This window comes from Schistocerca gregaria, chromosome X (assembly GCF_023897955.1).
Source record: "Schistocerca gregaria isolate iqSchGreg1 chromosome X, iqSchGreg1.2, whole genome shotgun sequence".
NCBI lineage: Eukaryota > Metazoa > Arthropoda > Insecta > Orthoptera > Acrididae > Schistocerca > Schistocerca gregaria.
Window position 1 is genome coordinate 173,765,088 of NC_064931.1, and position 26,141 is coordinate 173,791,228.

At 39.9% G+C, this 26,141-nt stretch overlaps 1 protein-coding gene across 1 annotated transcript in view; it reads left to right on the forward strand.

Annotated features, from left to right (window-relative positions):
• The window catches only part of LOC126298975 (uncharacterized), a 974,877-nt gene that overhangs the window by 592,639 nt on the left and 356,097 nt on the right, over nucleotides 1-26,141 (forward strand). The window contains exons 9-11 of the mRNA XM_049990596.1: nucleotides 2,085-2,177; nucleotides 3,984-4,151; nucleotides 6,594-6,695. Of these exons, the coding sequence (XP_049846553.1) occupies nucleotides 2,085-2,177; nucleotides 3,984-4,151; nucleotides 6,594-6,695 (363 nt within the window). The remainder of the gene's footprint in view (nucleotides 1-2,084; nucleotides 2,178-3,983; nucleotides 4,152-6,593; nucleotides 6,696-26,141) is intronic.

Genomic DNA, 26,141 nt, shown 5'->3' on the forward strand with positions numbered 1-26,141 from the left:
ACGGTTTGGCGTCATGGTGTGGGGAGCCATCATGTACGACGTCAGGCCAAGGTTAATAGTCACAGAGGGAACTCTGAAGGCATAATAGTACGTCAAAAACATTCTGTGTCCTCATATGTTACCTCTCAAACAACAGTATTGTGGTGCCATTTTTCAACACACAATACCAGTCCACACATGGCACATGTCTCTATGCACTGTCTGTGGTTTGCTCGGGTCCTCCTGTGGCCAACAGGATAATCACATCTACTCATGATAGAACATGTATGGAAACAGCTAGGATATCAACTCCATCCCAGTGACATTGTCCGGGCTATGAAGGACCCGTTACGACAGTTGTGGCCACCTTGCTTCAGGAATTGATACAACAGCTTTATGGAACCCTTTCGACCGAATCAGAGTATGCATCCAGGCCGGAGGGAATGCAACATCATGCTGAAGAAGAAGGCAGATTTTAATTTAATGTCCCGTCGACAACAAAGTCATTAGATCACAAGCTCGGATTAGGGAATGAACTGGAAGGAAATCAGACTTGTCCTTCAAAAGGAACTATCGCGGCATTTGCTTTAAGCTATTTAGGGTAGTCATGGAAAGACTCGGTGTGGATGATCGCACTGGGATATCAACTGTCGTACCACCGAATGCGATATCATGCTGAGAAGTAGGCTCATACTGTTAAGTTTTTGTAAATTTAATTCTATATTGTGATCACACACCTCTTAACCTGTGTAGTTTCGTTTCATCTTCTCCTCTCTTTCTGGTTGCAGCACCACTGTTTTTGTTGGGCAGTGTATATTGCACAAATGTAGCTATATTTATGACTCTATTATAAGTAACAGATTATATCTCTTTCGTACCACAACAAAACTGCGGTTTCTTTTTCAGTCGCGAACATAAAAGTGTTGGCAATATTTATTGGTTTTCAGCTATTTTATGGCAAATTTTCCAAAATTTAGCTGCTGAGTTTCCTCACATGTAACATACAACTTACGGAGTTAGTGTCTTATGTTGAACACATCAATATAAAATTACATGATAATTTTTAGAGTTTTGTCTCACATATTATGATGGAAAGTGATTTTCTTTTTTGTAAATTACAGAATTTGAAAGTTCTATTATTAAACAAAAAATGAGAGGAAGTTTATACTTTCAGTCTTTCCTCTTAGTTTAATAGACAGCACAGTTTACTGAAGCTGGAACAATACAGTAGGTCTAGTACTCTCTGCTTTTCATAAAAGCTAGATCTCAGAAATTACCTTAAATGGAAATGAATTATTTCTTCTTTTAATATCTGATATTGGAATAAGATTCATAAATTTATTTCTGTTACAAAGAACAGTCCTTGAAGTGCTTATTTTTAAAAAAGAAAAGAATCTATTTCCATGACCACTAGAGTTTGATTTATTTTTGATGATTTTACCAAGTGTTCAAGGAAAGGCAACTAAAGTTTGTGGGAAGAGGAGGGGTGGAGGGGGGGGGGGGGGAGAGGGGAGTGTTGTGTCAGTTATATCGCTCGTGTGGCAAAATGTTCTCGAAATGGCCGTGGACAGGATACCTGTTAGCGGACTTGAGCTATGAAGTGGATCATGTGTTGTGACTGCACAGCTCAGTCTATAAGAGTGATGGTAATGACACCGATTTGCGTCCCTGTCTGGCACACAGTTTTCTGTTTGGAAATTCAGTAACAGCTTACATTACATTGGAGAGTGAAAAATTAGTTCTTGTGCACATATTTACCGTTAATGTACTGGGACTTTGTAACTAAGAGAGAACAGGTATGGCTTACAAAACGTATGGTCATTTTTATTCCTTACTTTACAGTACGTTCTTTCTACTTGCAGTCAGTATTTTTGTGAGTGACATTTGCTAATATCTTGAGAAGAATTCTCCAAAAATCTAAAATACTACCATACTGTTTATAAAACTGATGGCTGGTATTATTGTTCTCTAACCTACACAAACATCCAACCACCCTAAATCAGTACCCTAATTTCTTTTCTTTTCCCTAGTTAACAGATTAATTGTTTCTTAAATTTTCGGTGTAATTTGACATAACTTTTCATGTTGTTAAATGTCTGTTTCAGCTCTTGCGGTTAACAGAAGATATACTAGAACAGTTAGTTCAAGATGACGCTGAACAGTGTGCTCCGGGAATTGGTAGAGTTTATTTGAGGAAGGTAAGAGAAGTGTAATTCACTATGAATTAGGTGTCAACAGTTTAACATTTAGTCCTGAACTCTTGATAAAAACGCAGGAAATGCACGCAGAAAATAACTTAAATAATAATTTTGAGAATTATTGCTATCATAAATCCTGGAATGCATCATTATCCTTAGTTTGTACCCAAAGAAGCCACTACTTATGTAGCTGTGTCCCCTAACATCACAGTGCCTATTACTACATGGAGCACAGACATGGTTTTAATGTGCTTTCATTCCTTTTAGCAGAAAGGCAAGCTTTCAAAAATTAACAACTATGATTTTTAATATGTGTGGCCACAACTTCTTCCGCCTCGCTTGCAGGCATAAAATACCCTTGTACATACTACGCCGATAGTTTCTAAATGACACTGGAAAGGATATGAAGATGTAGTACAAATTAAAACATTAGTACAAGAAGTACATACCAAAGCCACATTAATTACGTAATCATAATAACAATTTAAACAGAAAATTAGGGTGCTTGTTTATGAAGCTCTTGAAATAAATGTCTACAGATCATCAGTTGAAAGATAAGTTTCAGATCACTTTATCCCTTTTCCGTCGTTCTTTAGTTGTTTCAACATTCATGGAGGTGTATTCCATATTTTCACTGCATGAAAGGCAGTTTGTTTTCTGCCACAATCATTTTGTTTCTTTTGTTTACGAACCATCTTTAGTGGCAATACAAAACGAGCTGCCCTTTTTTGCACCCTTTTGATGTCTTCCGTCAATCCCACCTGGTAAGGATCCCACACCGCGCAGCAATATTCTAACAGAGGACGAACGAGTGTAGTGTAAGCTGTCTCTTTAGTGGACTTGTTGCATCTTCTAAGTGTCCTGCCAATGAAACGCAACCTTTGACTTTCCTTCCCCACAATATTATCTATGTGGTCTTTCCAACTGAAGTTGTTCGTAATTTTAACACCCAGGTACTTAGTTGAATTGACAGCCTTGAGAATTGTACTATTTATCGAGTAATCGATTCAATTCGTCGACGTCAGCAACTGGTGTTCCAGCAAGATGGAGCACCCCCCCCCCCCCCAACATTGGGCTTTGATAGTTCGTAATTTCCTGGATGAAACATTTTCGGATCGGTAGATTGGAAGGAACTATCCAGCATCCTGGCCTCCCCTCTCCCTCTCTACAGACATTACGCCCCTTGCCATTTTTTATGCGGCTATATCAAGGATAGAGTCTTCGTCACGCCAGATGCTGACGTCGACCAACTGAAAGCTAGGGTACAAGCTGCTGTGGGTACTGTGACAGAACACAAGTTACGAAACACCTGGCGGGAACTGGAATACCGCCTCTCCGAACTACCAAGGGAGCACACGTTGAGGTTTAATGACGTAAGTGGTCTTAAAAATACTAGTGACACTAACCTATGTAACACCATCAAATGTAAATTATTATGTCAAACGGTTATTCTGTAATAAACTGTTATAATCAGGGCAAGACTTTATGCTCACCCTGTATTACCGACAGGCACAGAAAAACGTAAACATTCATTTATAGAGAATGTTATTTTCTATGAAACTAAAGCGCCTTTTCTATGTAACTAAATTGTTTAAAAACTAAGTAAGTGATGTTGTGCTAAGAAAAGATAGATAAGTTCGTCAAATAATGACAATCCTATTTTCTGGAAGCAAATACTAACCAGGTAACAAAATCACCAATTCAGTAGAGGTACAGTTGTGGTAGAAATGGTAGTTTACTGGAAAATCGTTTCATTTTCTTAGTACAGATAATGGAGAATGACAAAAACTGCATTTAATGTTTCAGCTTAATGTACTCACCAATTCATACAAGCGGTATCTGGTGGGCCTAAAAGCTGCAGACTGTCTTTTGGTGTCTAAGATGAGGAATCAAGAATTTATGCGACTTGTTGTAGAGCCTACTGTACCTCGGCGGAAACCTGACCTAACAACATTTTTACATAAACCATTAGAGGTGAACTTACTTTTTTACTTACTCTATTTTATGATATCAGTTGATTTCTAAGTTATTCTTGTGTTAAAGTATCTGTAACATTGGACTGAATGTAAGTATGATTTCATTGTTCATAGCTAAATTTTCAACACTGGCAGCAATTCATCTGCTCCTTTTCCTTCACAAGTACTTCATCTGAATTAAATTATTTTCTAGAATAGTAGCATATGTTACACATATTCTGCCACATTTTATGAATGGTTAGTCCGAAACCAACTAACATGTCTCGTAAGGGACACACAAGTCGCCGGAGTGACATCCAGTTGAAAGACTTACACCAGGCCGTTAACACAGACGAAAATTTTAATGATAATTAATACAGTTTTGGTGGAGACACTAAAAATACTCCATATGCCTGAAGTTACAGTTTTATTTACTTAAACATATTACATCTACATCTACGTGATTACTCTGCTGTTCACAATAAAGTGCCTGGCAGAGGGTTCAATGAACCACCTTAAAGCTGTGTCTCTACCGTTCCACTCTCGAACGGCGCGCGAGAAGAACGAGCTCTTAAATTTTTCTCTGAGAACCCTGATTACGTAACATCTGCAACATTTAGTGTCTTTAGTTGTGGGAAGGAGGTATGTTCTTGTTGATAGCATTTGGTTACCAGGCACCAAAATGCTCTTTTTAAAATCACTGATTTTTATAGTAGGATGAATACGTCACTATTCGAACGAAAATCAGAAGTAATGGGATATGCTCAAGTAAGTTTGCAGGCTCAAAACGTAAACTAAGTGATCAGAAGTATACATAAATCCATCTGAAATATCACATTTGCCCATGTCTTCATCTCATTATGTTGTACCTGATGCAACGCTAGACGGCAGATGAACTCCACGAAATCTTGAATGAGATTTTCACTCTGCAGCGGAGTGTACGCTGATATAAAACCTCGTGGCAGATTAAAAGTGTGTGCCGGACCGAGACTCCAACTCGGGACCTTTGCCTTTCGCGGGCAAGTGCTCTACAAACTGAGCTATCCAAGCACGACTCACGACCCGTCCTCACAGTTTCAATTCTGCCAGTACCTCGTGTCCTACCTTCCAAGCTCCAGAGAAGCTCTTCTACGAACTGGTAGAGCACTTTCCCGCCAAAGGCAAAGATCCCAAGTTCGAGTCTCGGTCCGGCACACAGTTTTAGTCTGCCAAGGAGTTCCACGAAATCTTGTTGAGATGGTGCAAAATTAAAATTCTTTCTTCATAGGGATCTGATGTGACGATAAATATCAATGAAGATTTATGTGGCCTGACAAGTGTTTATTTACACATCGTCACACAAATTTTCATTCAGCTTTCATTCAGGTCTCTCAAGAGATCAGTCCATGGAAAAGGCTCTCCACCTAATGCCATACAAAATGAACTAGTGCCCTGTCGAATAAAGACACAAAAATTATCATTGTCAAACTGGAACTTTATCATAGGCACCCCATAGATAGGAAAAGTCAGTCTGTGCTCCTCTGCAATGCTACTGTCAAGAGGACAAACAATGTACTTCAGTCCTCTCTTTGAGAATCACATCAGGTTAGTGTGCTAATACCCACCTCAAAATTTCACCATCAACAATAAGTACGCCCAAACGTGCCATTCACCAGTCGTTTTCCATATCAGTAATCTACCATAGCATACTGTGGATTACCTCTCTGCAAAATATATTTCCACTGTTTCGGTTTACCACGGTCTGGTCGAGCAAGGAACTTCTAGAGTATGGCGATATCCTGACAAAATTTGATTTTGAACCTTATGTTCCATGAATCAGACTGGAAAATCGCACTTTCGGGTAATAATCCCCTGAAACATGCAGAGGTATTTTAAAATACCCACATTCATTTTTTTCTTACACCATTTATGACTGAAATGAAAAGAGGGCATGTGACAGTGATACACAACAAAGTATGCTACACCACATTCTGTAAGACGGCTTATGGGGTCTACATGTAGATGACTGAAATATAGATAAACTCTTTCTTATTTATTGGTGCTCTAGGACCAGCTGAAACTAGTATGCCCAGAGTACCTGTGATGTCCAATAACCTGATTGGACTGGATGCCCATGATTTCTCAAGAGTTGTCCACAATGCTTTCTCACAGTTTCTTGTAGTGGTAGTTGATTTCCGTATGATAACCAGTCTACCCAAACCAACACCTACTCGTATATATTAGTGAGTATGCTTTAAGTTTAGTGGTATTTTGATGATGGCATGAAATATTTTTGAAAGTGTTCATTATAATAAAACCTAATATTAACGTTTCCTTAAATTTTAAATAGGTGTGTTTATTTGTTCTTATATAATTAATGCAAAGCTCATCAAAATGCCTAAAGCAAGGAAACATGCCCATTATTTTCATTCTACATTGTAGTTGTATATTTGATTGTATGGCTGAACCTTTTATATTTCAGCATTATCGTGATATTCTAAAACTGCTTCAAACCATTCTGCACCAGACCAAAGTTACCGAAGATGACTACCCTATTCTTTCTAAAGTGGTTCACGAGCTTCAGGTAAGTTTCTTACAGCTTGAAATAATGTTTTCATTGAATAATATCTTCGGATATATTTAACATAATTAAAAGAACTGGGATTAATCTTTAAAGTGTTTCCATTTTGTAAGATTAAATTACTGGCTGTGATTCACATGTGAAGTATATAACCTATTTTTATGCAGAAAATATGTAGATCGTTTCCATTATGCTATTTAAGCCTTGTCTACAGTAACCAGTTAAAATAAAGTTATTTATTGAGTTAAAATGTATTTAAATGTGTACTTCTTCAAGCTTTGGATAATTGCTGTGCCATACGGCATTGACACGTAGTCATTAGAATCACGTGCAAAATTCAAAGAAAGCAAATCGTTAGTACTGAAAGACGTTTTACTACACCAACACTACAAAAATACAGACAGAGATGAATTGTTGCTTGTTTTTAAGAATACTCATTTTTCTAATGGACGTCAGTATCTATAATAATGCATATTCCTAGAGTTTTACAAGGTTTGCAAATATTAAATTTCAAGCTCTGGTGGTATGATGAAGACAGTAGGGAAACTGATCATTGCCAGCATCGCAGTGGATCATACACTAAACGTGATATTCCTTTCGCTAGATAGGAACAATGACTTGCTGTTTCATAGGTTTTACGAGCAGCGATTACTTTACCATAACATTGAATCTAGTGACTCATGGCAACCAACGTTGTTGTAGTTTGTGCTGATGCCGACCAGTGGGTTGGTTTTCAGATTTGTGTACGTTCCAGGGTGCAACTCTGTCATGTTGGTAGTTATCTACAATCTGGTGGTTGAGCTTCGTGTCTCTATCATCTTGGAGTATCAGGGAGACGTCATCTGCGTCGGTTCAAATGAGTGTTTTGAAGCCCTACAGGCTGATACCTGTTAGAATGCGGTAGACATGCCACTACAAGGGTTCCAAGGCGACCGCGAACAAACTAGTGAACAAAGGGCAACCCTGTCGAAATCCTCTTTGTAAATAGATGGGTTTCCTGAAGGTTTCATTAATTTTTAATGTCGAGGATGAGCCGCTGGTACACGAGGCGATGTGATCAGTGAAGGTGGAGTGAAGACCGAGAGCAGACATTGTATGCAATAGGAATCCATAATCTATTCGGCGATATTTTCTTTCTAGGGCTAAAAGTCAGATGGCTATAGATTTGTTCGCCTGGCAGGTCATGTATATGAGATTTCGGCTATCATGGGCTAGAATTTTCATCACTGATGCCCCTACAGTGGCAGTGTGTTGATAAATGGGGTTTCAGTCTGTCGGTAAGACCGCGCGTCAGCGATTTGAAGTTGGAGTTTAGCAGCGTAATCGGCCACAGAGCTCTTACAGTCATGATTTTCATCATCTTTTGAATGAGTACTGTAAATCCCAGCGTGAATTGTTCTGGTATGGTTGTACTTTAAAGCAATTCGTTAATCATTTCTATGAAGAAGTCTCCGAAGAAATGCCATTAGCGCCCGTAAAACCCTACTGGTAGTCCGTCCACGGGCTGTGACTTGCGTCGTGCTGTCGTTATTAAGTTTGGCACCCTTTCTCTGTTGTAAATCTGAAAATTAAGGTTCTATTTTGTAAGTCAGTAATTTTTGTGAATTGGTGCAATGCCCCTAGGTTTGCGATGTGTAAAGTCTGTGATTTATTTAGAATATAAAATGATGTAGTGCTCTGGACGACTGTCTGAAAGCCTCCGTGCGCGCTCGAATCTCTCTAATTTTACATTCGTGATCTCCTCGGGAAGTATAAGTAGGGGGAAGCAATATATTCGATACCTCATCCAGAAACGCACCCTCTCGAAACCTGGCGAGCAAGCCACACCGCGATGCAGAGCCCCTCTCTTGCAGAGTCTGCCACTTGAGTTTGCTAAACATCTCCGTAACGCTATCACGCTTACCAAATAACCCTGTGACGAAACGCGCCGCTCTTCTTTGGATCTTCTCTACCTCCTCCGTCAATCCGATCTGGTACGGATCCCACACTGATGAGCAATACTCAAGTATAGGTCGAACGAGTGTTTTGAAAGCCACCTCCTTTGTTGATGGACTACATTTTCTAAGGACTCTCCCAATGAATATCAACCTGGTACCCGCCTTACCATCGATTAATTTTATATGATCATTCCCCTTCAGATCGTTTCGCACGCATACTCCCAGATATTTTACAGAAGTAACTGCTACCAGTGTTTGTTCCGCTATCATATAACCATACAATAAAGGATCCTTCTTTCTATGTATTCGCAATACATTACATTTGTCTATGTTAAGGGTCAGTTGCCACTCCAAGTGCCTATCCGCTGCAGATCTCCCTGCATTTCGCTGCAATTTTCTAATGCTGCAACTTCTCTGTATTCTACAGTACCATCCGCGAAAAGCCGCATGGAACTTCCGACACTATCTACTAGGTCATTTATATATATTGTGAAAAGTAATGTTCCCATAACACTCCCCTGTGGCACGCCAGAGGTTACTTTAAAGTCTGTAGACGTCTCTCCATTGATAACAACATGCTGTGTTCTGTTTGCTAAAAACTGTTCAATCCAGCCACAGAGCTGGTCTGATATTCCGTAAGCTCATATTTTATCAGGCGACAGTGCGGAACTGTACCGAACGCCTTCCGGAAGTCAAGGAAAATAGCACATACCTGGGAGCCTGTATCTAATATTTTCTGGGTCTCATGAACAAATAAAGCGAGTTGGGTCTCACACGATCGCTGTTTCCGGAATCCATGTTCATTCCTACAGAGTAGATTCTGGGTTTCCAAAAACGACATGATATTCGAGCAAAAAAAATGTTCTAAAATTCTACAACAGATCGACGTCAGAGATATAGGTCTACAGTTTTGCGTATCTGCTCGACGACTCTTCTTGAAGACTGGGACTACCTGTTCTCTTTTCCAATCATTTGGAACCTTCCGTTCCTCTAGAGACTTGCGGTACACGGCTGTTAGAAGGGGGGCAAGTTCTTTCGCGTACTCTGTGTAGAATCGCATTGGTATCCCGTCAGGTCCAGTGGACTTTCCTCTGTTGAGTGATTCCAGTTGCTTTTCTATTCCTTGCACACTTATTTCGATGTCAGCCATTTTTTTCTTTTGTGCGAGGATTTAGAGAAGGAACGGTAGTGCGGTCTTCCTCTGTGAAACAGCTTTGGAAAAAGGTGTTTAGTATTTCAGCTTTACGTGTGTCATTATCTGTTTCAATGCCATTATCATCCCGGAGTTTCTGGATATGCTGTTTCGAGCCAGTTACTGATTTAACGTAAGACCAGAACTTCCTAGGATTTTCTGTCAAGTCGGTACATAGAATTTTACTTTCGAATTCACTGAACGCTTCACGCATAGCCCTCCTTACGCTAACTTTGACATCGTTAAGGTTCTGTTTGTCTGAGAGTTTTGGCTGCGTTTAAACTTGGAGTGAAACTCTCTTTGCTTTCGCAGTAGTTTTCTAACTTTGTTGTTAAACCTCGATGGGTTTTTTCACAGATGCCTTAAACTTTTTCCATAAACACTCAACATTGTCAGTGTCGGGACATAAATTTTCGTTTTAATCTGTTAGGTGGTCTGAAATCTGCCTTCTATTACTCTTGCTAAACAGATAAACCTACCTCCCTTTTTTTATATTCCTATTAACTTCCATATACAGGGATGCTGCAACGGCCTTATGATCACTGATTCGCTGTTCTGCACTTACAGAAAAGTTTGTTATCAGTAGGTCCAAGATGTTATCTCCACGAGTCGGTTCTCTGTTTAATTGCTTGAGGTAATTTTCGGATAGTGCACTCAGTATAATGTCACTCGATGCTCTGCCCCAACCACCCGTCCTAAACATCTGAGTGTCCCAGTCTATACCTGGTAAATTGAAATCTTCACCTAAGACTATAACATGCTGAGAAAATTTATGTGAAATGTATTCCAAATTTTCTCTCAGTTGTTCTGCCACTAATGCTGCTGAGTCGGGAGGTCGGTAAAAGGAGCCAATTATCAACCTAGCTCGGTTGTTGAGTGTAACCTCCACCCATAATATTTCACAGGAACTATCCACTTCTACTTCACTACAGGATAAACTACTACTAACAGCGACAAACACGCCACCACCGGTTGCATGCAATCTATCCATTCTAAACACCGTCTGTGCCTTTGTAAAAATTTCGGCTGAATTTATCTCTGGCTTCAGCCAGCTTTCTGTACCTATAACGATTTCAGCTTCGGTGCTTTCTATCAACGCTTGAAGTTCCGGTAATTTACCAATGCAGCTTCGACAGTTTACAATTACAATACCGATTGCTGCTTGGTCCCCGCATGTCCTGACTTTGCCCCGCACCCTTTGAGGCTGTTGCCCTTTCTGTACTTGCCCGAGGCCATCTAACCTAAAAAACCGGCCAGTCCACGCCACACAACCCCTGCTACCCGTGTAGCCGCTTGCTGCGTGTAATGGACTCCTGACCTATCCAGCGGAACCCGAAACCCCACCACCCTATGGCGCAAGTCGAAGAATCTGCAGCCCACACGGTCGCAGAACCGTCTCAGCCCCTGATTCAGACCCTCCACTCGGCTCTGTACCAAAGGTCCGCAATCAGTCCTGTCGACGATGCTGCAGATGGTGAGCTCTGCTTTCATCCCGCTTTAGAGGCGACTGAGCGACCAGAGGAGTGTCTTGATAGAACTTCACAATGTCAGGACATAAACCCTCTGGGATGACGAGTGAGTCTTTCTGTTCTATTGGATTGTAATTCATAACATGCAGTGTTGTTTCTATGAAACAGACTTCTTACTTAATGGTTTCTTTCTTCTCTCAACACTTGATGGTCTTCATCAATGTTGGATTATCCCGCTGTTCTGCAGCAATTACAAGTTATATCTGAATTATCATTCTGGTCATTCTGGTGTGTGTGTGTGTGTGTGTGTGTGTGTGTGTGTTTGTAAGTGCTGCTGTGTGCTGTGACATCATACTACTCACGGCTCAGTGCTCATCTTGTCAGTCACCCTCACAGACTATTCTCACAGCCAGCATAAAGAATAGTAGTCCGTTGCAATAGTGATTCAAAATGGCTCTGAGCACTATGGGACTTAGCTTCTGAGGTCATCAGTCCCCTGCAACTTAGAACTACTTAAACTTAACTAACCTAAGGATATCACACACATCCATTCCAGAGGCATGATTCGAACCTGCGACCGTAGCAGTCCCGCAGCTCCCGACTGCAGCGCCTAGAACCGCTCGGCCACTCTCAATAGTGATTATTCTACCAAATAAATATGGTCAGAACTTACTGATCACCCACATAACTTTAAGGCACTTTATCTTAATGACAGAATATGTTTCCTCGAGTTTTTAGAGAACTCTGGAAGCACAAGAAATACACTCCTGGAAATTGAAATAAGAACACCGTGAATTCATTGTCCCAGGAAGGGGAAACTTTATTGACATATTCCTGGGGTAAGATACATCACATGATCACACTGACAGAACCACAGGCACATAGACACAGGCAACAGAGCATGCACAATGTCGGCACTAGTACAGTGTATATCCACCTTTCGCAGCAATGCAGGCTGCTATTCTCCCATGGAGACGATCGTAGAGATGCTGGATGTAGTCCTGTGGAACGGCTTGCCATGCCATTTCCACCTGGCGCCTCAGTTGGACCAGCGTTCGTGCTGGACGTGCAGACCGCGTGAGACGACGCTTCATCCAGTCCCAAACATGCTCAATGGGGGACAGATCCGTCGATCTTGCTGGTCAGGGTAGTTGACTTACACCTTCTAGAGCACGTTGGGTGGCACGGGATACATGCGGACGTGCATTGTCCTGTTGGAACAGCAAGTTCCCTTGCCGGTCTAGGAATGGTAGAACGATGGGTTCGATGACGGTTTGGATGTACCGTGCACTATTCAGTGTCCCCTCGACGATCACCAGAGGTGTACGGCCAGTGTAGGAGATCGCTCCCCACACCATGATGCCGGGTGTTGGCCCTGTGTGCCTCGGTCGTATGCAGTCCTGATTGTGGCGCTCACCTGCACGGCGCCACACACGCATACGACCATCATTGGCACCAAGGCAGAAGCGACTCTCATCGCTGAAGACGACACGTCTCCATTCGTCCCTCCATTCACGCCTGTCGCAACACCACTGGAGGCGGGCTGCACGATGTTGGGGCGTGAGCGGAAGACGGCCTAACAGTGTGCGGGACCGTAGCCCAGCTTCATGGAGACGGTTGCTAATGGTCCTCGCCGATACCCCAGGAGCAACAGTGTCCCTAATTTGCTGGGAAGTGGCGGTGCGGTCCCCTACGGCACTGCGTAGGATCCTACGGTCTTGGCGTGCATCCGTGCGTCGCTGCGGTCCGGTCCCAGGTCGACGGGCACGTGCACCTTCCACCAACCACTGGCGACAACATCGATGTACTGTGGAGACCTCACGCCCCACGTGTTGAGCAATTCGGCGGTACGTCCACCCGGCCTCCCGCATGCCCACTATACGCCCTCGCTCGAAGTCCGTCAACTGCACATACGGTTCACGTCCACGCTGTCGCCGCATGCTACCAGTGTTAGACTGCGATGGAGCTCCGTATGCCACGGCAAACTGGCTGACACTGACGGCGGCGGTGCACAAATGCTGCGAAGCTAGCGCCATTCGACGGCCAACACCGCGGTTCCTGGTGTGTCCGCTGTGCCGTGCGTGTGATCATTGCTTGTACAGCCCTCTCGCAGTGTCCGGAGCAAGTACGGTGGGTCTGACACACCGGTGTCAATGTGTTCTTTTTTCCATTTCCAGGAGTGTAGTTTCACCAGCACCTAATTTGTTTGCAGTGGATTATCACCTGTCTCACAACCATCAGAATCGGTGCATAGTTCTCTATTAAAATAAGGCAACATGTCCATGAGGACAGAGAAAGAAGAAAGATAGGTGTCATTAGATCATTAGGAACGGAGAACTTAATCAGATACGGAAGGATGGGAAATGAACTTCGGGCGTGCCCTTTCAAAGGAACCAACCCTTATTTGACTGCAGCAATTTTCGGATGTAAAATAACTTTAAAACTGAATGGCTGGATGAGGATTTGAACCGTCGTCCTACCACTGTTTCACCTTACTTGGTCTTAAAGATAGATCAACATGTTCCTCTTCCTCAGAAAATTTGGCATCTCTCTGTAGAAGTTCTTCTAATGGCCAAGCTTTACTAAACTCCATCAGTAGGAGCAAAATCTAAGAATACTGGTCACAAATGTGCTGACCACATGGAAATTCTGTTACGGCTTCTACTTTCTGTTAAATGGGATAGGCTCAGTGACCATTAACTTTGTGTCCAGATTTTATTTTCAGTGAATGAAGACGTATTTCCACAGAATTATGTTAATGTCTACAGTCGAGACGCACGCTATCTTTGTGAAACAACAGTGCCACCTAGCAGGCAAAGACACATCGTCTGCCTGAGGCGCCAAAGCTGGCTATCCCATCATGGGCTCGAAAGTGAATGAATGTTCTATAAACTAAAATGGATGACTTTAAATATAACAAGGCAACCTTTCGTCTTTTCCCAGCCTTATCGCCCTTGAGCTTCTAGCAGTCAGTCCATGTATTCACAGTGGGACTAACTTTACTCCTTTCAAACAATGCATGGTGTCATCGATTTGTGGGAATATGTTGTATCATTTTTAGTCATTTTGCTTAGTTCTCAGTAATGCATATTGGTGCAAAACACCCATGTGCCACCTGTCATCTCCATAACAACCACAGGAGAAGACTTTCAGCACTTTGAAGATTAACAATGCCATCTTGCAATATTTTTTCCCACTTCCTTCATAACCACCAACATCTCAGGTACAGATCCGCTTTATGAGTAATGACTAATGCTTAGATTATCACAAGGTTTGATACAGTGTTCCACTCTGGGTCATTTGGTCGACATTGTTTCAATTACAGATTCGAAGAGACTAATAATTGTCACAGAACACCCAGTGTGCACCAGTGTTGTTCTTCGCACAGGTAAAGATCTGTTGGCAGTAGGAAAACAATTTCCTCTGCAGTCGTCTGTAATAGTAATGTGAGATGATTCTTGGCTGGTTCAAACGGCTCTGAGCACTATGCGACTTAACTTCTGAGGTCATCAGTCCCATAGAACTTAGACTTACTTAAACCTAACTAATCTAAGGACATCACACAAATCCACGCCCGAGGCAGGATTCGAACCTGCGACCGTAGCGGTCGCTCGGCTCCAGACTGTAGCGCCTAGAACCGCACGGCCACTCCTGCCGGCTGAAATGATTCTTAATTGTTCAGACTGTGCTGACTTCCCTGATTATTTAGCTACTCCTTTGCCCTTATCCTTGAAAATTAGTTGCTATTTTTCATGGAAGTTGGAGCTCAGGAGTCTCTCTCACCACTCACTGGAATTTAACAGTCTTTTGTAAGCGTAAGTAATTTTGTATTGTTGACTAGGGCTCCATAGTTTAATTGAGCATCTAGATAGGTTGAAAGGAACTCATCCCACTTTGCGTCATCAACTGTCTTTAGTTGGAACAACAGTTGTTGTATGAACTCCCTTCATAAACCTTGAGCTTCTACCTTCCATGGCCCACTACAATCTGATGCCTGCAATGACCTCGATTAGAGGACAATATTATTAGCACATTCTGGAAGAGCAACAAAATTTAAGGGATGTTTTTTGTCGTTGATAAATTTCTTCCCTGCAAAGGCACCAGTCCTCGGAATTTTCCATTCCCCCAACTTCATCACAATGTTATTCATACCTCACAGTACACTTTTCAGCTACCTACAATAGGAATCTGATTAGAAAAGTACGCCCAGAGCTAACATGAGAATAGATATGTTGGGTGTGCATGACGACGTTGATGTGATTCCTCAAGATCCAAACAAAGGTTGTCTACATTCAAAGTTCATTGCTCCTCATTTTGCTACCTATATTTGACATTCATAGCCCTAATAATGTCCTATAATTCTTCTGTCACTAATTGTCTTACGAGAATTGAGATCTGCTGATGATTTTTAATGACTGCCACAGGTGCAACATTTGGAAACCTCTGTTGGCTTGCTCTAATAGGGTATCTAGCTGGAATGCTCCAGTACCAGGTGATTAAACACTCTCTTTTGGTGATGTACAGCCACTCGGGATTAGACGAGCGGTCTCAGGCGCTGCAGTCTTGGACTGTGCGGCTGCTCGCAGCGGAGGTTCGAGTCCTCCCTCGCGCATGGGTGTGTGTGTTTGTCCTTAGGGTAATTTAGGTTAAACAGTGTGTAAGCTTAGGAACTGATGACCTTCACAGTTAAGTCCCATAAGATTTCACACACATTTCAACTTTTTTGTGATGTACAGCTTGTATTAAGAATCGTGGTTATGTACGTAAGCCTTTTTAGTAGCATAACTGGAGCCTCACGAAGCCTAAGAATCTCCATCCAGCTGTTCCCAAAAGTAATCACAAAAATTTATGATTTTAAGAAGAAGGTCATAAACGAAAGCCAATACTTAACAGAGTAAGCAAGTTTGCTACGCAGGTACAATGAATTCACAATTGGAGCTTGATTTGGAAATGAATTTAAAGCATTCCCATCTATGCACCAACATTTTTTTTTTCAATTATGAATTCCTAACACTTCCTTAACGTCATTAATATACGTTACAAATATTGACAGGTAGTCTAAGTGAAGCCAGTGCACTACTAGCCATGTGTTATAATTCACTGCATCATCTAAGACAATACAGATGCTATGGCAATGTTCAACTTAGGGCAGCATATGGATAAATCTTTATTTTGTGCATTAGTTTTCAATTTAAGATAAAATAATTAGTATGCTAATAGCAAATACTCAACACCATTAATCACTTATGACTATCACATTTCCAAAAATATACATCAGTTGCTCTTCTCCTGTAAACTCTCTCTCATTTAGTCTGTTATTAAAACCAGATTTAATAGCAGTTGTGTAAGTACGGCTAAGATCTCAGACAAAGAATGATGAAGGTGCATTTTGCGATAAACAACAATTGCAATCCATGTGATCTGTGAGTGACAAATACTGAAAATAGTAATAGTTAAATCTTCCATGTAACATAAGGCCCTTTTCCTATATGCATGTTTCACGAATAATCTATCATTTGTGTGTCATAAACTTTTTGTCAGTTTCATGAATTCATCTATATGATACTCTCATTGCATAGAAATATTGCCACACAATATATTATGTGTCAATTTAATTGTTTATGTCTTTCAGAGCCTGCAACGAAGCAATTAGTTCATGAACTTGTTTCTTTTATAAATAGTTCCTGTGCAAAAACAGGTTATCATTCTCTTTATAATTTTTTCTGTGAGTAACTTCTTGAAAACGTAAATAGATACTAGTTTTCCTAAGTAACACATTAATACATTATGTATAAATGTAATGCCAAGTGTCACAATTGTCGTGTTTGTAATTACTGGCCAAAGTAATAAAGTACTTTTATTAAAACAGAATAGATGTAGAGAAGATCATTTGAAAAACTGATACAGTAATGAAATTTGAGTTTAACTATAACAAAAATAAGGAAAACAAACAAACTGATACATATGTGCGACTTACCTCTGACTCAGACTCACATATGATGAAACTTCATTTTTTTAATAACCTGAATAGATGATTAGAAAACATCCAAAGTAAGTATCAGTAAAGGAAACAGATAACTAAAGAGTTTCTTACGTATAGTAACTCTCTAGTATGATATTCGAAACCAAGAAACTTGAGGCTCTTTGTGGGAAAGCATGTCCCCAGCTAATTTATATATTTTGTTTCACAAATGTAAGGCACACACATCACAATACTCTGAATACTCTGTAATGGATAGTGTCAAGAAAATAGTGACCCAATGAACTACAAACACAATTTCAAGCTTTTTGCTTTCCAGATAATGTGAGAATGAGACTAAACAAGAAGAGAGTGACATCAGAAGCTGAATGGTAGCTGTGAATAATTTAAAGAATTCACTCACACAATACCAAACATCCATTTGTTTTTGGCATGAACAGATAATGGGGTATTATGGTGAAAGCAAATAAATTTTCTCCATATTCAGTATGTCAATTCATTTTATAATTGTTTAATAAATCATTGCATTGGAATGCAATTTTGTCACTGATATTTGACTCTAATATGGCTTTTTGATAGATAGATAGATATATAGATAGAATTAGGCAGATAGATCAATAGATACATAAAACGATAGCTAGATATATAGATATTTCTCCTGCTTCATATCAAGTTGTGCTTACTGTTCTGTATCATGAGATTTCTCCAAACATGTTCACTGACTAGTTTCACAATGTTATGTGAAATGAAAAACTTAGTTAAATAGTTCTTGGAAAAAGATAAAGATGAGAAACCACTCATTATATGAAGCACTATCACTTCCAGACCTTTATTTCATTGTTACTTCTTATTGCATTGTTTGATTTATTTGCTTCACATGGATGTCTGTTTCTTGAAAATTGATTGTATCATTCTTTTACTTATTGAAACCAGTAGTCATTAAGCAGTTGTTAAACTTTTGAGAATATAAGTTCGCTCTGTAGACCTTCAGCAAAGAAGCAGTTCCTATGCTGAAAATCTCAGTTTTAAGTCAATAATGTGTACTCAAATATTGATATGGCTTGTCGATGACATAAAATAATGTTCACTCACACTTTTTTTTTAATTTCTGTAATTTTCATTGTAATAAATGTTTTCTAGGATTTCCCACATGTCTTTCTGGTCTCCATTCTTCCACATTAGCTTCAAATTCAAATCACTCTGATCTCATACTACTCTTTATTCTTACATTGTCCAAGCGTTTCACAAACTTTGTCAAAAGCCTTAACCTTCTGTAGTTGTTTCACCACGTCACTAAATTTTGTATTAATCACCAATGGCAATGAAATCCTATGGCGGTATATGATCCTTCCTTCCGTTTGAATATGATTTTGATTTGTGCTTCCCTGTGTAGGAATCTGTTGCCTTAAATAACAAAACTAGTGTTATTGGCCAAAATTAAAAGCTATTTTCCACTATTTTAGCAACTTCTTAATCGTTCTTGGTCTTCACTGTTAAGTCAATATACATTTTTATTCCGTTTCTTTTGAGTACATATTGCGTAAAATTAGCCTTTTTGAGGATCATATCATTTAGAAATAGTTATCTATGAAGAAGAAAGATCAGAACTTTCCCAGTGCTCAGATGTTTTTGATCTCTTCATTTGGAATACAAGAAAATTACACATATTTGTTGAATGTGTGAACAATGTGAATGACCTGACAGCAACATACACCGTATACAGGGTATAAGAGGCAGTCAAATGAAAACGAGACAGAAAAATGTAGGTAAAGTGTCTGTTACTTCAAAGTGACAGCCGTAACTGTTAATACATTTATCCCACTGTGAGACAAGATGGTCAACGCCTTCACAGAAAAAGATTTTGGTTCCCTATGGAATCATGACTACACCTGGCGTGCATCTGTTCGTCTGAAGCAAATCGACTGCCACGAATGCCTTTCTTCAGGGCTTCAGCAATCTGGAACTCTCATGGGAGAGATCGGGACTTAAAGGCGGATGTGTAAAGGTTTTCCGGTGAAACATCTGCACAGAAGTCGAAATAACAGGCACGCCTGCTCTGGGAAAGTCATGATGACCTATGTCCTTTACCGCAAGGACCTACTGCTCATTGATTTTCTGCGAAACAGCGCCTTAATTAATGCACAGCAGTAAGTTGACACTTTGAAAAAAATTAAGTGGACCGTCAGGTCCAAACGCCTAGGAAAACTGACGGGCGGCATCATTCTGTTGTAGGATATTCTCGCCCACATGTTGACAAGGTTGTTTCAACTACGATTAGCAGTTTCGTTGGCGAGCCCTTAACATCCTCCACACAGTTCCGATCTCTTCCCGTGTGATTTCTATATTTTTGGAGCCGTGACGAAAGACATTCGTCGCTGTCCATTTGCTTCGGACGAAGAGGTACACGCATGGGTACAATCATGGTTCCACAGGCAACTACAAACATTTTTCCTATAAAGGCACTGATCGTCTTGTTTCACAGTGGGATACCCTTTTTAACGGTCATGGCTATTTGTTTTTTTAATTATAAACAGTTTATTTTCTTTTTTCCGTACGTCTCGTTTCCATTCGACTGTCCCTTATACTATCAAAATAGACTATCAAGAATGCAAATGCTCTCGATTCACTGCTCATGTTCTGGCTAGGACGATGTAGGATGAGTCATGGACAGGTACTGGCATAAATAAAAATATATTAAAAAGTGTTTGGTTGCTGTATTTCTGAAAATAATATGATGCACAGTCACGGAGTTCAACAACCAAAAAATTGATAAATTATTGATAGGATAAAAGTTCCAGGTGGATCCTTCTATTGGCGTAGAGACTCTTCTGCTGAAGTAATCAGTGTCACCAAAGAAAATGTAAATTCATAGGCACATATACTACCAAGTTATCCCTTTACAGAAGGAGGAGAGTTTAATCGCCTTTGAATAGATTGAAATAATTACAAATCCATAAGAAGCTGGTGACGCTAAACTTCCTATAAAATTGTGCTAAGAGCCATCAAGAGCAATTAATGGAAACTGAAGAAACTATTAATGGAGATCTTCATGCTTCAGCTTGCTTTAATATCAAAATTCATGATTTATTTCGTTTTGAATTATGAAGTGTACATATTCTCCATAGAATGTTTTCTTATTTATTAAAGTGTCTGCATAAGACGAGACAATACTAGAGTGACATAAGAGGTCTAGAAAAATATATTCCTCTGCAATTATATTTTCATATGAATACGTCCCATGTGTATACTGGTAATAATCACATGATAACTTTAATTGTTACACTTGCTCCTGACACACAGTTAATTCTGTCAAACTATTTAAGAAAATGTAAAAAATTAGGCATTTCCTCATTTTAAGAATTTTAATTTAGTGATTTTGTTAACTTTAATTAAATCTTAAAAAGTACCCATGTAAATATTATCTTGTTAAATATTTGTTCCTTTTAGATATAGACCTCTATACTTTACTTCAGTATTGGCTTCACAGTAATATAATGTTGCAATGTACTGGTAATATGTTTCCCAACTGAGAGGTGCTACAAACAAGTAATACCATAGATTTCTTCTACTATTGCATGGATCAAGATTTTGACAGACTTAGTAGCAAAATGTGTCATTTATTGCCTTAACCAGCAATTAACGAAGGTTAAATAATATAGGCCTTAGATAGTAGATAGTTTTAATATTCAAAAAATTCATAGGAAATTTCTCAGTCCATTTAAGCATGCACAAATACATTGCCGTATAGTGAGAAAAATGTAGTATATTTATAATACTGATAAGAACTTGAAATTAGACATGGCCACAACCAGGAAGAAAACCCAAGATATATGTTTTCCATTATAGTCAACCCATTTGCTTCCATTGTCACTTAAAGACAACTAGCTAATGAACGTATTTCTTATGGCACCATTACTAAAAGGTCCTGCGCTTTATTTGAAGATATTGCCATAAACTTATTCCGTAAGATCTTAGGAAAGTGGTAAAGTTGCTATGTTTTTAGAAGAGCCAGCAAACAAAAGAGTAAAACCTCATTGACTTTGAACTTGATAAGTCTGCTGTAGTATCTACCAAAATATTGGAGGTAGAAAACCTATATCTTAAACGAGTGCCCAGGGATTTCTTCCAGACTGTCATTGCGTAATACTAAGGAAAGGAAATGGTAGACCATAAATACAGGGTGTCCCGTTTATCTTGCTCACCCGAAATAACTTTCTTCTGATGAGTTAAATGAAAAATTGTTTTAACCAGTGTTTTATAACATCACTGACTAGTTCTTGCTGTAGTGGTTCTTTATGTATCCCCAAAGGTGTAAGAGATGTGGTTAGAGGTTAAATATTTAAATGGAACCGTGCGCATTTTATTCAAGAACACACTTACCCTCTCCAAGAGCTATTCAAAAATTTATCACACTGTACCATTTTTGTTAATAAAATGTACATGTACAAACGATAAAGAGTGCACAGGATGTGAATAAACCGAACCCATTACTACGCTGATTGTAGACATTACGTACACAGTGTAGAGATGTAGCAGAGGTGTGGTTTTTGTTTATGATTTCCAACTCATGTAAACACAATACTCCTACCCTCCCCCTCCTCCCCCTCCCCCCCGCCCACCTCATTTGTTTCTCCTTTAGAGTACGGTACACTGCATACCAGTGAAGTCATGCATCAGAGTAACTTAGTAACTGTATGGCGATAGTACACATTGTGAATACAATTTTTGTTATGCAAAGGTGTATGATGTACACGCATGATGATAAGGCGGAAAAGCTACTGTTCTATTGAGGAAGTACTTTGACAGGAACTAATTCAGTAACGTAAATTTTTATGTTCATTATTGTTAGTGAACATTGCAATTATTATGTTTTTATGGCTATCTTGTACTCTACTGGTCATACCTGCACTCAGATTAGCTGTGGGCGTGCAGTGGTTAGCACACTGGACTCGCATTCGGGAGGATGACTGTTCAATCCCGCGTCCTGCCATCCTGATTTAGGTTTTCCGTGATTTCCCTAAATCGCTCCAGGCAAATGCCGGGAGACCGGTGACCTCGCTGTTTGGTCTCTTCCCCCAAACACCCCCCCCCCCCCCCTCAGCTGTGGGCGGCGAAATCCTGTTCAGGCACAACTACCGTACAGCAGACGATTCCCTGACAAGCCAACGCCATCTCGATGGATGTTTGGTCGTCTCATTTCTCGTCTAATTCAAGTCCTCGAAATCATCGTATAACATGAAAAGACAAAGCTGCTGAGGTCGCTGTGCTCGGTGCCGTAGCCGTGAATCCTGAAGTCAGCACACAACGAATTCAACATGAAGTTAGTGTCTCGAAAGAAAGTGCACGTCACATTCTGCGACTACATCAATTGCAGCCTTAGCATGTTCATTTACACTAAGAACTTCATGGAAATTACTTCAACAATGGGTTTTAATTTTGCAAGTGGGCTCGGTAACAATTTCTGACTAATCGTAATTTCTTCTCAGATGTTTTTACCGGCAAGGCGTCATTCTCGAACAAGGAATTGTCAGTACGAGGAATATGCATTATTGATCCATCAAAAATCCACGATGGCCACGACAGCTAGAACATCAGCGTCCATGGAACGTTAATGTTTGGTGCAGAATTATTGGAGATACCATAATCGGCCCATTCTTTGTAAATAGCAACCAAAATGGCATCAATATGTACGATTTTTAAGACACGCCCTTCTTGTTCTCTTGGACGCAGTACCTCTGAATCAGAGGATGGTCATGTGATATCAGCATGATGGATGGCCTGCAGATAGCGCCTTACGAGCACGACGAATTCTGGACCGTAAATACCCTAATAGGTGAATTGGACGTGGTGGGCCAGTTAATTACCCTGTCCTGTCTTCGGTCCTTGCAACGCGGGATTATTGTCTGAGGAGAGCAGTCAAGGATGCTGTCTACCAAAACGTTCCAACAACACCAGAGGACATGCAGCAACGCATTATTGATTCTTGTACAGTCATCACAGAAGAAGTAGTATGCGATGTAGGAAGTCCAACGACAGAGCGACCTTGTGTATGAATGCCAATGGTCACCATTTTGAACATGGTGTAAACGCTCTATTTTTCATGCAGTCGTGGCATCACAGTAAAAGTTATTACAAAGGGCCATGTTATATCTGCATTGTCATAAGTATTGTTATACGATACTGTACAATAACAAGATCTCGTTACTGTAGAATGCCAGTACTGTTGCATTCAATGTTTATTGGTAATTTGTAAAATGTTGAAACGCTCCTGAAAGAAGTTAAATGATTTAGTTAATGCAATTCACTGAAGTGATGTTTAAATTAGAGAAGTTATGTTTTATTTATCATTTCCATATCTGATTGTTTCGTGGATAAAATGGCACAGTGTCATACATTTTTGAATAGCTCTTGGAGAGGATGAGTGCATTCTTGAATAAAATTTACATGGTTCCACTTAAAAAATTTAACCTCTGCCTCATATCTCCTATATCTGTGGGGCTACATAAAACGTAAAGCCTCGGCAAGAACTACCCAATAATGTCAAAAAACATTGTTTCAAACAATTTTTCATTTAACGCACCAGAAAAAAAGTTGTTTTGTATGAGCAAGACAAATAGGACAGCCTATATATAGGGGGAACATTAACAAAAGTGACAAACTGCAGGGGCGGATTCGAGACTGGAAATGAAGATAAAAGATTGAAATGGAGGAAAAAAGGTCCTATAGACATGTGTCCAGAAATGCATCGGTAGATGGTGCTAATGAGTGAAAGTTCCTCTGACCACGTGCCGTGTTTTGCAGGCTGTGTGATTGACGCAGCGTATTGTAAGCAGCAGAATTGTCCGGTATTCATGTCGCGAACAAGCCGAGATGGTGTTTGCGTACGGCCACGCAGATGGCAACGGTCGAGAGTCAGCACGGCTATATCAAAACAAGTACCCTCACAGATACCAACCACATGACACAACATTTAATGCTCTTTTAAGCGGATTGTTGCCTACGTGACTACTGGACTGTTCTGCTTTTTACAGCACGCTGCGTCAATTACACAGCCCACATTTCACGAGGAACCCACGGCACTTGGTCAGTGGAACTGTCATTCGACAGCGCCATCTGCCGTGGCAACAATGCATTTCCGGACACACGTTCATAGGACCTCTTATACCCCATCATTTTCAGTCAGGAATCCGTATATATATACAAATATATATTTGCAGATAAGATGCCATACCTAGCACTTTTTTCAAATTAAAGTGATTCTGTGTAGTGGTCAAAAACAGTTGTTTTTAACAAATAGTTAATCTGAGTTTAAATGAAAATAAGCATGGTATACCTTATCGTGTTTTTTTCAGATTTCGTTTTTGATTTCCATTTATTTACATTACAGCATTTGAGCTTAGTATAGTCATCACACTGAATTTTGTATGAATATGATGAAAGAGTTATAAAATTAGCTAAATCATGCACACTATTAGGAAAAAAGCAATAGCTGATATATTTTAGTGAAATTTTATTTCCAATGTATAGGTAAATTTATTTTGCCTCTGATTTCTTGTGTGGGATACTAATAATATAATTGGGATTGTGTTATCTTAATAATATACGTTTTTGGATTGATATGAAGCTCATGACTAAATAAATGAAGAGGCTTATTAATTTAATTGTTGTTCCTGAACTGTTCTTAACATTAGCAAAGAGCTTCAAGACTCAAATTTCAATCTTTTGCTGAACACTCTTTGAGTTCATAAACAATTTTATAGTGATTTATTTAATTAAAAAAATTACTGCTCAATAATAACACTTAAAATCTTCTATTCTAGCAGTGTCCGCAATTCAGTAGTAAGAGCTTGAACATTATGGGGTGAAATGTGATGATTTGTAGAAGATACCACAGAATAGCCACACTGCAGTTTTACATTGAATTTAGAATACAGAGTAGAGCACAAAAATTGAAATTTTCATTTAACGCACCAGAAAAAAAGTTGTTTTGTATGAGCAAGACAAATAGGACAGCCTATATATAGGGGGAACATTAACAAAAGTGACAAACTGCAGGGGCGGATTCGAGACTGGAAATGAAGATAAAAGATTGAAATGGAGGAAAAAAGGTCCTATAGACATGTGTCCAGAAATGCATCGGTAGATGGTGCTAATGAGTGAAAGTTCCTCTGACCACGTGCCGTGTTTTGCAGGCTGTGTGATTGACGCAGCGTATTGTAAGCAGCAGAATTGTCCGGTATTCATGTCGCGAACAAGCCGAGATGGTGTTTGCGTACGGCCACGCAGATGGCAACGGTCGAGAGTCAGCACGGCTATATCGAAACAAGTACCCTCACAGATACCAACCACATGACACAACATTTAATGCTCTTTTAAGCGGATTGTTGCCTACGTGACTACTGGACTGTTCTGCTTTTTACAGCACGCTGCGTCAATTACACAGCCCACATTTCACGAGGAACCCACGGCACTTGGTCAGTGGAACTGTCATTCGACAGCGCCATCTGCCGTGGCAACAATGCATTTCCGGACACACGTTCATAGGACCTCTTATACCCCATCATTTTCAGTCAGGAATCCGTATATATATACAAATATATATTTGCAGATAAGATGCCATACCTAGCACTTTTTTCAAATTAAAGTGATTCTGTGTAGTGGTCAAAAACAGTTGTTTTTAACAAATAGTTAATCTGAGTTTAAATGAAAATAAGCATGGTATACCTTATCGTGTTTTTTTCAGATTTCGTTTTTGATTTCCATTTATTTACATTACAGCATTTGAGCTTAGTATAGTCATCACACTGAATTTTGTATGAATATGATGAAAGAGTTATAAAATTAGCTAAATCATGCACACTATTAGGAAAA